This window comes from Lineus longissimus, chromosome 9, assembly GCF_910592395.1.
Source record: "Lineus longissimus chromosome 9, tnLinLong1.2, whole genome shotgun sequence".
In the NCBI taxonomy this organism is placed as follows: Eukaryota; Metazoa; Nemertea; class Pilidiophora; order Heteronemertea; family Lineidae; genus Lineus; species Lineus longissimus.
In genome coordinates this window covers 19,089,811-19,105,569 of record NC_088316.1, presented here as the reverse complement: position 1 = coordinate 19,105,569, position 15,759 = coordinate 19,089,811, and the positions used below count along the sequence as shown (strand labels likewise).

The following is a 15,759-nucleotide window of genomic DNA, read 5'->3' as shown; positions in this document are numbered from 1 at the left end:
TCATTTATTTACTCTGTAGCTGCAAGATTATTCGACTAGGGAAAGCCTTTGTCTGTATTTTATAAGGTGATTAGATTAAACACTCTGTTGCTATGGTAGTGTCCTCAGTGCGTTAATTCCCGCAGTGGATGATATTGATGGATTTTATTGGAGCGTGTCCGCGGCGGCCATACCTGCTTGCCTTGTTCCCAAGCCTCGGTTTTGTTCTAAACGAGAATAAGCTCAGGATCCCAGACAAGACATAGGTATGAGCTGTCGTCCAGTGCAATTTGATTTTGATTATTTAGGGACAAAGATGATTGTAACAAACAATTTGACAGAAATCTGCTTTATTGTATTACACGTGACATGTAGATGTCTACAAAGATATATTAATAACTACTGGTACTAAATATTTATTATACATTATATGCCGCAGTGAGATCAATCCAAATGAGATTGTACATAAAGTCACTCTTCGTGCAAATCCAAAGTATCAGAAGGAATACAGACGGAATATATATACCCCAATAAGAATACAACAACTTGTAGAATATTGATGAAAATTGATGGAAAGAACAATACAAGAGTCTTAATAAATGTTACTTCAGATATACATGTAGGTATCAAATAAAATCAAGTGAACTTGATACTGTAGCTTGAGGGGTGCAAGTACAAAAGGCCTTTACGTGCAATGAGCATATGTGAAACAAATGCAGCAGAATCGGTTATATAGGCCTAGTGTCGACACGGTTTACCGTCGACACTGTATGTTTGACGACCTCCATCTTCAAGTCGAATAGTGAATCTTGCTCTTTGCAGCAGCGACTTCCAAGGCCTCCTGCCTGCCACAACAGAATATTTGGCACACCTAAAGATCTTAGGTAATAGTGCTTTACATAACACATATGAATGTACGACCAAACGAAAACAAGTGAGCCTTATTTAAGTCATAACCAGGTTCATTCAAGCAGTCAGAAGTACAATTGAATACATGAAGTTCACTCAAGGCCGACCCGGTCATGGAACTCCGTCTTACATAATGTATTGTTTACTAGGGGACAAGTTACGATGAACTTCTGTCTTGCACATGGGTAAAGTGATAAAAGTGACACAAGATATTCATGGTTTTTTATGATTAATAATCTAAGGGGTGGTCAGTCGTTGTTAACCACCTTATTGCGGGTTACAATAAACAGTCAAGTAGTTGGGTGAATGGTTTATAAAACATGATGAATATGATCTAAACACGGCATATTAGCAACATTACGTGCTTGAAGGAAAATAGACCTTAGCTTCACTAGTGGCAACGAGTTCGTCCTACAGGGCATCACGATCATGTTCTGCATGTAACATATAAATTTAACTCAGAGAAAAGCAAGTTTAAAGCAATAACAATAAAGACTTTTCTACGGTGATAATCTGAAGTCCGAACAAAACATCTACAGTTTCACTCGGCGTTCACTGGATATTTGTACATAGCTTGGAACAGCATACTATACGATATCAAATTAGGGGACAATATAAATGTAACCATTATGTAACCTCGTTTCTGGTGTTAATTACGTTTGCAGGCTAAAAGCTAAAAGGAGGACGGAGTTTTGTACTTTCTTTTTGAGAGAACTTCATATGTCCCGTCTTTAAAAGTCAAAACAATTATCGTTGTGCATACATGATTCTTAAGTTGTCATACGGGCGAGCAGCCATGTGGAAATAGAAAACACGAGAGTCATAAAGATGGAATTGGAGGATATGGCTTTGGCACTGTTGCAATTATCTGTGGTGCATTCTTTACACTCAGTCACCAACGCCTGACAAGGGCCGCACGCGTAAGTCAATACAGGGCCCAGTTTCTGAAAAAAAAGAAAAAATCGATGGCTGATGCTTTCGCTTGGGACTAGTAGGTGTGCCGACATGATCCATCGCAGGTTTTTGTTAGCATGTGTTTGTTGGTCCCGGCATCACGGGTGCAGGTTTAGAGGTTTAGGCTGATATCTTACGAGCTGTTTCCCCGGATATACAAAATTTAACAGAGTGATGACATGCTGTACAATCAGAAAGAGGCAGGAATTTTGAGGAGCTTACAAGATTTACTAGGTTCACAAGATTTTTCAGTACTGAAGCATCTTATTCGGAGCTCTAAGTTAAAATATGAAGTATGTTTTTCCACCTGAAACCACGGACACTAGATAAAATGTCATCTATTGCCCGTGCTGAAACTTACATATGAGGAGCATTTCGTTACACCTGCACCGCACTGAATGTTACCTCGAACCGCCGCAGGTCCATTCGCGCAGCTAAGACAGCTTATGTCTGAAATGAAAAAGGGATAATGAAAGGAGAGACCTGTCATACATGTATAGATCTCGATATGGGAGCAGCTGTGACAAGGTTGTATTCATTAGCCGTCAGCATATACCTATGCATAATGCCTGAACAAAGTCTTTTTAATATCCAGTAGGTCGCCCTGTGCATGTACTAAGGGACAAGTGTGGGAACGGAGGGAATGTATAAGGCAGAGCAGCCAAATATGTCGCGAAAAAGTGGAGATTTTCCTTGTTCCTCGTTCGCTTTTGACCACCTTGTCACGCGCCACACACGAGGCAAATACGCAATGAACCTTTGGTTTGCTTGGGACGAGCAAGTCGGTTGTACCAGGGAGGTGTATTACAATACTATAACAACGCCCTCGTCGTCCAGGGAATATGCTATGGAGGTAATGGTAACAACGTTAACAGTCATAAGGAAACAGGCCCGGGGAATAGATACGCACCCCAGAGCAATTCAGGTACACATGCACAACGAATTTTTCACGGTGTCGACGGGTTAAAAGAGACGGGCGTTTTTAATATTTATAGTCGAATTTCGGCTTACCTTGAATCAACGCAATCACCACCACTACAAAAAACACAAACTGAACAGCGCGAGATGCCATTTTTCTCGTAGTTTCCGTTTTCTGAGCTGACACACCTCGGAGCAAAATTAAAACACGTTAGTCTTAGTCGGCTCCACTTTGTTGACTGATGCAGCCCCGTATAGTTGCCACACGCTGTTGTCATAGCTGTCATCGTCAAACTATTGATCAGTTCCCAATACAAAAACTTCCATTCACCATTCTGCCATTTGGGTTATTAATGTTTGGCAGGACATACTTCATTATTTCCTTTGAGGCGTCCAGTAGAATGGCTCTGTTGTCCTGGTTTATGCCTGTTTCGCCTATTCCTGTTTCGCCTATTCCTGATTCGCCTATTCCTGTTCCGCCTATTCCTGTTCCGCCTATTCCTTTTCGCCTATTTCCTGTTTGGCCTATTTCCTGTTTGGCCTATTTCCTGTTTCGTCTGTTCCTGTTTCGCCTACTTTCCAGTACCCCTACAATAAATCGACTCTCCCACGGGGAACCTTAGGGATGCATGTCCATTTTATGGGGAAAATGTGAGGGGACAATTGGATGATGTTAACGATGTGATGACAATTTGACTAATCAAATGCCATCAACTTTGTTAACAAACCATGCCATGACCGTTTTGAAAGAGTCACCTTGAAAGCGGGGACAGTCCGGGACTTATTTGACCATAGGACCATAGGACCATACTGACACACAGTAAAAACTAATAGATTAAGTAGAGTAAAGCAGTCGTTTATTTTATGAAAACTGAATTCATGAGTTTTTGATAAAAATACATAATATTGTACATTCTCATAATTATTTGATCAAAATCAGCTGTAAAACCCATGTCATAATATACATGTAGGTACAGCACATATAAAGTCAAACAAGGTGGAAAATACATATCATGATATTATGTCAGACAAGGTAACTGATGGCATCAACGTAACTCATTATGTCCCTCTCTCCATTGACGTATTGTTCTTTGAGGCGTAACATGCGTTCGTCAATGCGTACATATGTGGCTCTCCTCGGGTTTGGTCGGTCAGTAAGGGACGGTTCATATTCCTACGTCTGTGGGGAGGTTAGCAATACATTTGAATAGGCGAAACAGGAATAGGCTAAACAGGAATTAGGCGAAACAGGAATAGGCTAAACAGGAATTAGGCGAAACAGGAATAAGGCGAAACAGGAATAGGCGGAACAGGAATAGGCGAAACAGGAATACACCGTTGTCCTCAGGATCAGGCAGGATGTGTGAAACCTTTGACCGATATACCAAGTTCTTATTTCCCCCATAAACGATGAATAGGTTTTGTGATTAAACTCTTTGAAATACACGGCTTGTATAAAGTTTATGATTTGTGAAGATGAGGGCAGTGAATATTTATTTGAATGACTACAATGAAGATAGTCTAATGTCGGCATGTGCCTGCCATGCGTGGGGCGTGTGATTGATGTACTGTACGTGTGTGATGTCAAATATGTCTCAAAGAAATCAATAGATGGGATAAGATCTGGAATGTTTATCAGACGACAGTTATTTAAGTTTTTTTAGGCTTTTTCCCTTTATTAAAGTTATTTCAGGTATGAGCTGTCGTCCAGTGCAATTTGATTTTGATTATTTAGGGACAAAGATGATTGTAACAAACAATTTGACAGAAATCTGCTTTATTGTATTACACGTGACATGTAGATGTCTACAAAGATATATTAATAACTACTGGTACTAAATATTTATTATACATTATATGCCGCAGTGAGATCAATCCAAATGAGATTGTACATAAAGTCACTCTTCGTGCAAATCCAAAGTATCAGAAGGAATACAGACGGAATATATATACCCCAATAAGAATACAACAACTTGTAGAATATTGATGAAAATTGATGGAAAGAACAATACAAGAGTCTTAATAAATGTTACTTCAGATATACATGTAGGTATCAAATAAAATCAAGTGAACTTGATACTGTAGCTTGAGGGGTGCAAGTACAAAAGGCCTTTACGTGCAATGAGCATATGTGAAACAAATGCAGCAGAATCGGTTATATAGGCCTAGTGTCGACACGGTTTACCGTCGACACTGTATGTTTGACGACCTCCATCTTCAAGTCGAATAGTGAATCTTGCTCTTTGCAGCAGCGACTTCCAAGGCCTTCTGCCTGCCACAACAGAATATTTGGCACACCTAAAGATCTTAGGTAATAGTGCTTTACATAACACATATGAATGTACGACCAAACGAAAACAAGTGAGCCTTATTTAAGTCATAACCAGGTTCATTCAAGCAGTCAGAAGTACAATTGAATACATGAAGTTCACTCAAGGCCGACCCGGTCATGGAACTCCGTCTTACATAATGTATTGTTTACTAGGGGACAAGTTACGATGAACTTCTGTCTTGCACATGGGTAAAGTGATAAAAGTGACACAAGATACATGTATTCATGGTTTTTTATGATTAATAATCTAAGGGGTGGTCAGTCGTTGTTAACCACCTTATTGCGGGTTACAATAAACAGTCAAGTAGTTGGGTGAATGGTTAATAAAACATGATGAATATGATCTAAACACGGCATATTAGCAACATTACGTGCTTGAAGGAAAATAGACCTTAGCTTCACTAGTGGCAACGAGTTCGTCCTACAGGGCATCACGATCATGTTCTGCATGTAACATATAAATTTAACTCAGAGAAAAGCAAGTTTAAAGCAATAACAATAAAGACTTTTCTACGGTGATAATCTGAAGTCCGAACAAAACATCTACAGTTTCACTCAGCGTTCACTGGATATTTGTACATAGCTTGGAACAGCATACTATACGATATCAAATTAGGGGACAATATAAATGTAACCATTATGTAACCTCGTTTCTGGTGTTAATTACGTTTGCAGGCTAAAAGCTAAAAGGAGGACGGAGTTTTGTACTTTCTTTTTGAGAGAACTTCATATGTCCCGTCTTTAAAAGTCAAAACAATTATCGTTGTGCATACATGATTCTTAAGTTGTCATACGGGCGAGCAGCCATGTGGAAATAGAAAACACGAGAGTCATAAAGATGGAATTGGAGGATATGGCTTTGGCACTGTTGCAATTATCTGTGGTGCATTCTTTACACTCAGTCACGGGTAAGACCAACGTCGTCGCCTGACAAGGGCCGCACTTGTAAGTCAATGCAGTGCCCAGTTTCTGAAAAAAAAGAAAAAATCGATGGCTGATGCTTTCGCTTGGGACTAGTAGGTGTGCCGACATGATCCATCGCAGGTTTTTGTTAGCATGTGTTTGTTGGTCCCGGCATCACGGGTGCAGGTTTAGAGGTTTTGGCTGATATCTTACGAGCTGTTTCCCCGGATATACAAAATTTAACAGAGTGATGACATGCTGTACAATCAGAAAGAGGCAGGAATTTTGAGGAGCTTACAAGATTTACTAGGTTCACAAGATTTTTCAGTACTGAAGCATCTTATTCGGAGCTCTAAGTTAAAATATGAAGTATGTTTTTCCACCTGAAACCACGGACACTAGATAAAAATGTCATCTATTGCCCGTGCTGAAACTTACATATGAGGAGCATTTCGTTTCACCTGCACCGCACTGAGTGCTAACTCGACCCGCCGAATTTCCAAACGCGCAGCTAAGACAGCTTATGTCTGAAATGAAAAAGGGATAATGAAAGGAGAGACCTGTCATACATGTATAGATCTCGATATGGGAGCAGCTGTGACAAGGTTGTATTGATTAGCCTTCAGCATATACCTATGCATAATGCCTGAACAAAGTCTTTTTAATATCCAGTAGGTCGCCCTGTGCATGTACTAAGGGACAAGTGTGGGAACGGAGGGAATGTATAAGGCAGAGCAGCCAAATATGTCGCGAAAAAGTGGAGATTTTCCTTGTTCCTCGTTCGCTTTTGACCACCTTGTCACGCGCCACACACGAGGCAAATACGCAATGAACCTTTGGTTTGCTTGGGACGAGCAAGTCGGTTGTACCAGGGAGGTGTATTACAATACTATAACAACGCCCTCGTCGTCCAGGGGAATATGCTATGGAGGTAATGGTAACAACGTTAACAGTCATAAGGAAACAGGCCCGGGGAATAGATACGCACCCCAGAGCAATTCAGGTACACATGCACAACGAATTTTTCACGGTGTCGACGGGTTGAAAGAGACGGGCGTTTTTAATATTTATAGTCGAATTTCGGCTTACCTTGAATCAACGCAATCACCACCACTACAAAAAACACAAACTGAACAGCGCGAGATGCCATTTTTCTCGTAGTTTCCGTTTTCTGAGCTGACACACCGCGGAGCAAAATTAAAACACGTTAGTCTTAGTCGGCTCCACTTTGTTGACTGATGCAGCCCCGTATAGTTGCCACACGCTGTTGTCATAGCTGTCATCGTCAAACTATTGATCAGTTCCCAATACAAAAACTTCCATTCACCATTCTGCCATTTGGGTTATTAATGTTTGGCAGGACATACTTCATTATTTCCTTTGAGGCATCCAGTAGAATGGCTCTGTTGTCCTCGGGATCAGGCAGGATGTGTGAAACCTTTGACCGATATACCAAGTTCTTATTTCCCCCATAAACGATGAATAGGTTTTGTGATTAAACTCTTTGAAATACACGGCTTGTATAAAGTTTATGATTTGTGAAGATGAGGGCAGTGAATATTTATTTGAATGGCTACAATGAAGATAGTCTAATGTCGGCATGTGCCTGCCATGCGTGGGGCGTGTGATTGATGTACTGTACGTGTGTGATGTCAAATATGTCTCAAAGAAATCAATAGATGGGATAAGATCTGGAATGTTTATCAGACGACAGTTATTTAATAAAGGTCATATATCAAGGTTTTTTTGCCATTTTCTGCTGTAAGACGATTTCAAAAGTGTACCTAACACTTTATACAATACAGAAAACCAAATGCAATTAGCTCCATCCATTTTGAAGATATAGCCAATTATGTGTTTGACAACTTGATTACCTGATCAGGCTAGCAACTGGCTTGTTAGAGCCAGGCGGCGGGTTCAGCAAAAGTTGTGATGTAGATCAGGTCATCTGTACATGTCATGCAATCATAAAAGCAGGAGGGCCTTAATTAATTATGCACACCTGGAAGTAATGTGTTTCATTCACTATGGTGTATTGTGTGGCTCCGAATTGTGTCAAGGCTAGCACAAAGAACAATCGAATGACGCATGGGACCCATTTTCATGAATTTCCAAAGCCAGTTGAACGAGAGTGGAGGAAGCTGTGGATTCGGAAGTGCAAACGTTTGGAGTGTTGGAAGCCTGGGCCTTCGGCCAAACTTTGCAGTGATCACTTTATCGATACGGATTATCACATGAAGCCGGATATCTGCAACTGAATATTAAATGCCACTTGTTAAAAACAGCTGTTCCATCTGTATTCGATTTGACCAACCCCACTTACATGCGACAGCCTCCAAAGGAACATTCGTTAGCCAAAAAACGTAAACATCAAGAAGTGAGTTGAACACTATTTCATGATTTATACACTGCTGATGCACACAACACTCATACTACCCAAATGGCACATGTCATCCACTGTACAGTGGCTACACAACCATGTCAATTGCATTTAATGCCCGAGGCTGCTGAGGTCGGTTGTTATACATAATGTGTAGGCCCTATTGGGGCCTGTGATACCGCATAGTGTCTTCTTGTGTTCCAGCCATAGCAAGGTGACACTGACAGCGAGGTGACAGCGACACAGGTCAGTGTCTGTGACAGCCACTGTCAATGACAGATTATTGTCATCTGACATCTAGGCCTATCTAACGTTGCACGGCATTATATCGTCACGTCAAGATGATTGTGCATAATACCGTCACTTTTCAATAGTAGTTCAGCGTCATGACATAACTGGCGATACAACACAGACGAGGCGAAACAATATTGTGCAACATTAGTCTGTTCAAAAATCATACATGTTATGCATCTGCAACCATATCTATCAATGTCTTCTTTGCTATATCGGCAGGTCTGCCATGCAAATTGATTAACCACAAATTCTAATCACTTTCGTCCGAATGATCACTCTCATTATGATCTAGTGATATCAATGGCTCGAACATGTATGGCTCAACGTTTAAATATCCTTCTGTATCGACCAAAACATCCTCAAATTCACTGCTCTCACTCTCTGAACTGTATGCGGAAGCCATCTTGCTTTGTTCTGACTGACCTGACCTACGTCATCAAAAAATCCCTAGCGGCCACATGTGGAACTAATCTAAAGTTGTGTGTGGTGGGAAATTCAAATAGTTTCAAATTGAAAATTGAAATAACTAAATAATGACTTTATTATTAGAATTTTTTTAATGTCTGGGATCTTGTTTTTTTAACCCTCAACATATTTCATGAGTATCAAGAATGTTTTCAAACCTTGATATATGACCTTTAAGTTTTTTTAGGCTTTTTCCCTTTATTAAAGTTATTTCAGTTTTTTAAGCTTTTTCCCGTTGTCAAGTCAGCATAATAAGTCGCATCGAGGTATGTCGATTGAGGCGATGCATGACCGTACAAGTTTGAACCTACTTGACGCAAAACAGGTTTACGCACGTAGGCCTTTGCTCTTTGTTGTTGTTCCTTGCATTCGCAAAATTTGTAGAATAGCAGAGCAATATTGACTTTTTTTCACAGAGCAATAAAAATAGCTGGTGAATAGGATTGAGACGACAAGATGCGACGTTTACATGTCTGTAAATGACGTCCTTTTCTGTTAGCATGCCTCAGCTGTGGGAGTCTTTAATCAACGCGGTACGGTAGTCCGTGACCTGTTTATAATGTTGACATATTACATAGCCAAACAAAGCAGCAACCCAGTATAAACAGTAAAGACGAAAGTTATCAGGAAGGAGTTTGGCATAATTGTCCTTGCACTGTTACAGAGGTCCGTATCACACTCGTTGCACTTCACCAACGACGTCTGGCATGGTCCACACGAAAATGCGCGAGATGTCACACTAAGAAGAGTTTGGTCCTGCAAGAAAAGAGGAACTTAATTCGACAAATGTGGTACAAACTATGAAGGTGAACCAGACTGACTGACACCGAACATAGAGCTATCATATACTAGTACATCAATTATAATCAAATATAGCCTTTTGTCCATCGGGTAATATGGACTTTTCTGGCCCGAGAGATGGGTAAGTGTATGCAACATAATCATTCAGTGATGTATTCAATTTGTATAATACTTCTCCCTTTAGGAGTTTTTGCTAAATCAACCAAATAAGACTCTCTGCCCTTGAGACCCATCACTTGTGCTCCGATACGAGGTGATTCTGGTAGAATACTTGACGAAGCCAGGCTACATGTATCACCACACAGGCAGTTGACTTACGTAACTGACACACGTCGATATGCCATCAGGACACGATAGCTGCGTCCAAGCAGGATCAGCATTCCCAGCCTTGGCGCCAAGAAAACAACTGATAGTTTGGAGACCTTAAAAATCAGACAAAATCAAAATGAAAGTATCTAACTGAGCTGCATGCACAGATAGTTAGCTGTGAGCTACCTTCGAATAAGGGATAGTAAATTTGAAATTTCGGTGACGTCTTTCTCATTTTAGGCCAATAACACCCCCAGCTTTATTCATAGAGTAATTAAGTAAAGTTTATTCATAGAATTGTAACCCACCTATGACACTTATTCATTACCGGTAGTCAATGTCGAACTTACCTTTTGTGCAAGCGAAAATTACAATTGCAAAGAAAAAGAGATTTGATGCTCCTCTCTTCATTTTCGCTGTTGTTTTCTGATACTATGTTTGTAACAACAAGGCCAGCCACTGTTCGCCTTTGGAGTGTTCTCAAGTACGAGCCGCAGGAGTGTCTCCTTTTTCACCAAATACATTGATGTTCATATCAATATGGAGCTATCTTATTGGATAACATATGCAAATCACATTACTTTATTTTGTCAATTGAACCAAAATATCCTCAGGCGGCAGCTGAAGATAACACAGCTCTAAAATTGTCAATCTCTACGAAATAAAGCATACTAGGTTTTCATTTCCATAAACGTACTTAGCTGAAATGCTCTTTGGCGGTTGTTAAAATTTGGACATGATCCCTTAAACTATAGGGAGGTTCCCTGCTTGAACTAAATCTTGGACAGTTAGGTTAGGTTACGGTCATGAGGACACTCCTTGTTCAAGTGTTGGCAAACGGACAACAGGCTTACAAATTGACAATGTGCACTTCTCTGGGCTATTTTCCAACATGAGGACAAGAGCTTACTTGTGAAAAGACTGCTTACCAAATCAGAACAAGAACATGTTCAGACAACCCATCGTTCGCTCTATTCATGCAGGACAGTTTTGGTGAATAGGCTATTCCAAAAATAGACACGCCTTGACTGCCTCAAAGCCTCTGCATGGGGCAAAGACGCCAACATACACCTTGGAAACGCCATAACAAACCTCCGAAAACAACAAATGGCAGACAAGATTGAAAGATGATGAAATAACCCTATTGATCAAGACCTTGCCTATTGATGATGGATAGGCCTACTATACGACAGCCCAACTAGTTTGTGTAGCTGAAATATTCCCCTTGTTGTTCATTAATATGATCCGATTCGTGACGAATCAGGATTGCCTACCACTCAACGGCTCAAAACAGTACTGAAATTCGTCTTTGGTGCATTTATTTAACACATCTCCATGTCATGATGAACTGTGTCAAGTGAAACAACCGAAGCAGTATTAAGAGAGAGATACTAAGCACGATTTCCCAACTAGTTTCCCTGTAGCATACCGTTGCATTCATGTACGTACAATGTACCCTGTAGACGCAGCCCAAAACAGTGTTCCAGTCAAATCTATAATTATTTGTATATCTCGTGTACCTGTGCAAATGCCTGGGCAAAATATCTCGACGAGTCTATTCCAAACGGAAGTGACTATTTGGCAAGCCCGGCTGACCAAACAGCGACTTTTTCTTGTCCTGAATGGAGAGCCGAACTCATTATTATTAAAGTAAAGTATCCAGCTCGCCAAACAGGGTAGATTTTTTACCTGTTTGGCAAGCCCGGCTGGCCGAAAAGGGTGGCTTTTTAGTGCTGTTTGGCAAGCGGCTCTCCAAACAGGACAAAAAAAGATGCCTGTTCGGCGAGCGGCTTGCCAAATAGACCCGGTGTAACATCTGTGGTTGTTTCCCATGTGTCAGTGTTTCCAAACAATAGGCAGCTAGAGAGACCACGACTTTTCAATAGGGGGGATACACAGAAAAACTTGTCAATCTATTTTTGAGCGTTCCCAAACAATGAGGGGAAACACTCAAAAACAGAAGCACTCAAAAATATTGCACCGGCCATTTCAAATATTCAGTCGGTCGCGTTGTGTATACGTAGAACCAATGTGTACATGTGTGCGTTAACCTATCCTTTGGCCACAAAACAATAGTAAGGCGATCGATGCAACAGCAGGTTATAGACACTGACGACGGGCACGGTATGGATCGCCTGATTGAAGCAGCTATTGCAACCACTGGTTACTCCAAGAGCTTACACATCTCGATGCAGGCTGTGTAGTGTGAAACCGGTGAATGATGGCATGGTGTGGCAGATAATCTGACTGAAACCGTAACTTGGAAAAAACGATGGGCTAGAGGCCTACGAAACAGCCGTCAGTGAAATGAACATGTTCAGCGCGTAGATTATTGCCTAGGATGAGAATATTCACCGTCAGGAATCTTGACTTGCTCCAGGTGATATATGCATAGGGTTCACTACTTGCAGTTATCGGTCCGGTTAAAAACATTGATATATACTCCATCACTGACTGTGATGTTCTCTCTGATATTATTATAGCATCTCAGTGTCCTGTAATAGATGCAAATGAGAGCAGAGTGCTCCTACATACAGGGACTGTGATTGATGTACAGAGGCTGGCACATCTCGTTATTGATCACCCGTGACGCTGATGGACACCAAATCGAATCTTGTATTCAGGAATAGAATCTTTGATTGTGACTGAGAGTGACTCTTAATGATGCCGGCCTTGGGGTGGGGATCGAGTGCCATGAACGAACCTACAGTCATCACTGATGTCAAATTAATGGTAGAATGTGTTTATATGTGCATAAATGTATGTACAGTAAAATTTCAATAAATAAATGAAATACTAAATCTGTCCGTCTTTTATTTTTAGGCGCCATCTTTGACCATGACTCCAAGCAGATCCACGCAGCCTTCCGATTCGCTATCATGAAGCAGAACAACCAATCACGGCCAAGGTTTCGAATCGACGCCTCGGCTGTCGAATGTGTAGATATAACAGACAGTTTTATACTCAGTAGTGAGAGTAAGTGACTTTAGAGATTTTAGAAGATCAGATTGTTTTGTAAAAGTACAGTTGCAGGAAAGATGTAAAATTCAGCCAAAGCCCATATAGGCCCTTCTATGATTTCCATGAGAGGTGTTTTCCAAATAAACTGGGGGTTTTATATAAAACCCATAAGTTTTAATTTCGAAACTGTACATGTATTTCAGCTAAGGGGCTTTCTCGCTCAATTCAACGATTTTCCCTCGAAAATGTTGTTCGCCTCCTCGACCTTTCCCTTGGAGAGCCTCTGCAATTGTATGTCTAACAGGCGTCCAACACAATTGATTCAAAAACACCATGGACCTCATGTTCATACATGTATGTGTCCGTGAAATAAAATAAAGCTTTTAACTGATGAGAGCCCCACCGTGAGTTTCTCGGCAAAACCCCAACTTCATTTATACTGCATCCGCCATGCCCACTTTGCATTACTGATTACAATACATGTACACCAGTCATGACTGTAGTTATTACGGAATACAAATTATATGTCCTCATTTTGTATCGATATTTTGTCAAACTTGTTACAGCACTGTATATATTTCAACACCATGCACCTCTGATTGTACCTAGTACGAAATAAACATATATAAATTACGATTAGAGCGTAGCCTATGGGAACCGCTATGATCTGTGACAACCAATTCATTAGAGAATATAGAGGGAGGCTAAATTTGATGCCGGTGAATATGGCTGCGTGGTAAACATGCAAATGTACAACACTACGTATGCAGGTGAAAATACCACATCTTCATCTAAACAAACATCGTTCGCTTGATATGGTCACAGATGAATGACTTTTTAGTCAGATGGTGTCGTTACGTAAACATACCACCATACTTAAAAAAACCAAAGTCCAACACATCCATTTTTAAAGTTTATTATTCACATTCATATTCAATATCAGATACACTGTACATGAGTCAATTATTGTTGAGTTTGGCGAACTTCCAAACTTCCCATAGTATCATTTAATACCACGACGGGTGGTATCATTACCACGACGGGTGATCATGTCCGGCGCTCGACGCCTAATCAAATTTTAGTGAAATGAGAAAATATCGTATACCACGGAACTGAATCTACGGTGTGAATCACACCATAATCGCATATAAATGGATTATCTTTATTTGACGCAGATGTTTTGAAGGTGCAATAAACTGAGATTCTCATCACGGGGTGACTTAAACTCTGGTGATGGAAAATGGAGCATGGACTTTCTAAAGCACTGTAACTGTCAGTGTGAATTACACCACTGTCACACATGTGATGTCATTCATAAAATATTTTTTTTGTCTTTTCTACATCTTTAACTGCAAAATATTGATTTTGTTATACAACTCTATGAAGCTCATTATTGCCTTTTTATCGGAATTCAACTCTCAACATGCTCAAGGAGCGTATCACTGGCTTGGCTAAACAGCTTACTGCATCTGCGTACGGGATAGGGTAAATTATGACAAGCGGATTATGTTGCCAACGCTGTTTACGGAGAGCACTGAAGAAAGTGAGGAGTACGACTCAATTAATGTTCTAGCAAAGAAGCTGCTTCAGTTCGCATGAGTATCGTTTTAGGATCCGTTCTGAATGCGGATCATTTGTGTATTTCAGTTATTGCCAAATCAAAAGCATAATGTTGTTTCTCTTCACAATGGTTCATTTATAGTACATGCACGTACATTTATGATTCTTACTTGAATAGAGTGGTTTCATGTGACGTCATCACCAGCCATAGCGGGGACAGACAAAAGAAGAAAGCCCAAATCACCATGACGGTATTTAATTCAGTTCAGTCAGGCACGACAAATCACTGTTCTGCCCCAACATGGCTAGTCGTGAAAACACTCTATTGGTTAATGGTATAGTTTCAGCATGGCTACTCCTGTGATATAATGTATTCAAAAAAGTGTTAAGAAGTCTATACCTCAGCAGTTCTAGAGTAAAATATATCATTAAGGGGAAGACAGAAGAGAACTAATCTTGATATCTAACTATTGCTATGCATGCAAGTTATTCCCCCACGACGTCCTCCTAAGACCCACGAGATCCTCTTCCATATTTCATTAGTAATGTTCTTCCTTCCGTTTCAATCAATATATGCCCGCATTCAGGGAACGCAGCATATTTATGGTTGGATGCGACGTGACAGATCAATTAGATTTAAAAACCTCACAGGGGCATAGGAGACTCGCTTAGTTGATTGCTAGATTCCATGAGATCAAAAGTGCATGAGTTTGAAGGACAGAATTGTTTTTGTTAAGATACATGTAAATGGATTTGTGGTGCATGTCGATAAACAAAACGCATACATGTACATACGAGAGTGGATTGGTATGAGTTAATGTCTCTTTCTGCACTAAAGAGATTTCGACCTAACGTGAGAGAGGAGTCATAAACCCGTCGGGGAGCTAGATTGGCTAGTATTCTAAGAACTGGGCCTGGCTGTTCGAAACAAACTTCGTCGCTAACGCTGGCGTTAGCTTAACTTGGCGTTATCTCCTTCAGTTGAGCCCAGCCT

General features: G+C 40.6%; 1 protein-coding gene and 3 long non-coding RNA genes across 10 annotated transcripts in view; 1 reads left to right on the top strand and 3 right to left on the bottom strand.

Annotated features, from left to right (window-relative positions):
* Nucleotides 1–15,759, top strand: part of LOC135494123 (glutamate receptor-like) — a 36,727-nt gene that overhangs the window by 11,055 nt on the left and 9,913 nt on the right. For 3 of the 7 annotated variants that reach the window (XM_064781907.1, XM_064781908.1, XM_064781909.1), the window contains exon 2: nucleotides 13,068–13,220. In XM_064781907.1, coding sequence (XP_064637977.1) covers nucleotides 13,068–13,220 — 153 coding nt within the window. Of the gene's footprint in view, nucleotides 1–7,746; nucleotides 8,373–9,851; nucleotides 9,941–12,519; nucleotides 12,625–13,067; nucleotides 13,221–14,114; nucleotides 15,017–15,759 lie in introns of those variants that run through there. The other 4 variants (XM_064781910.1, XM_064781911.1, XM_064781912.1 and 1 more) reach the window with 4 other exon arrangements.
* LOC135494130 (uncharacterized) lies at nucleotides 313–3,025 on the bottom strand. Its single transcript, XR_010448349.1, has 3 exons — nucleotides 2,854–3,025; nucleotides 2,204–2,292; nucleotides 313–1,832 (listed from the first exon to the last, which is right to left on the bottom strand). It is a non-coding gene; the product is annotated as an uncharacterized LOC135494130 (long non-coding RNA).
* Nucleotides 4,521–7,246, bottom strand: LOC135494129 (uncharacterized). Its single transcript, XR_010448348.1, has 3 exons — nucleotides 7,085–7,246; nucleotides 6,434–6,522; nucleotides 4,521–6,061 (listed from the first exon to the last, which is right to left on the bottom strand). It is a non-coding gene; the product is annotated as an uncharacterized LOC135494129 (long non-coding RNA).
* On the bottom strand, nucleotides 8,374–11,483 carry LOC135494131 (uncharacterized). Its single transcript, XR_010448350.1, has 3 exons — nucleotides 10,595–11,483; nucleotides 10,254–10,357; nucleotides 8,374–9,890 (listed from the first exon to the last, which is right to left on the bottom strand). It is a non-coding gene; the product is annotated as an uncharacterized LOC135494131 (long non-coding RNA).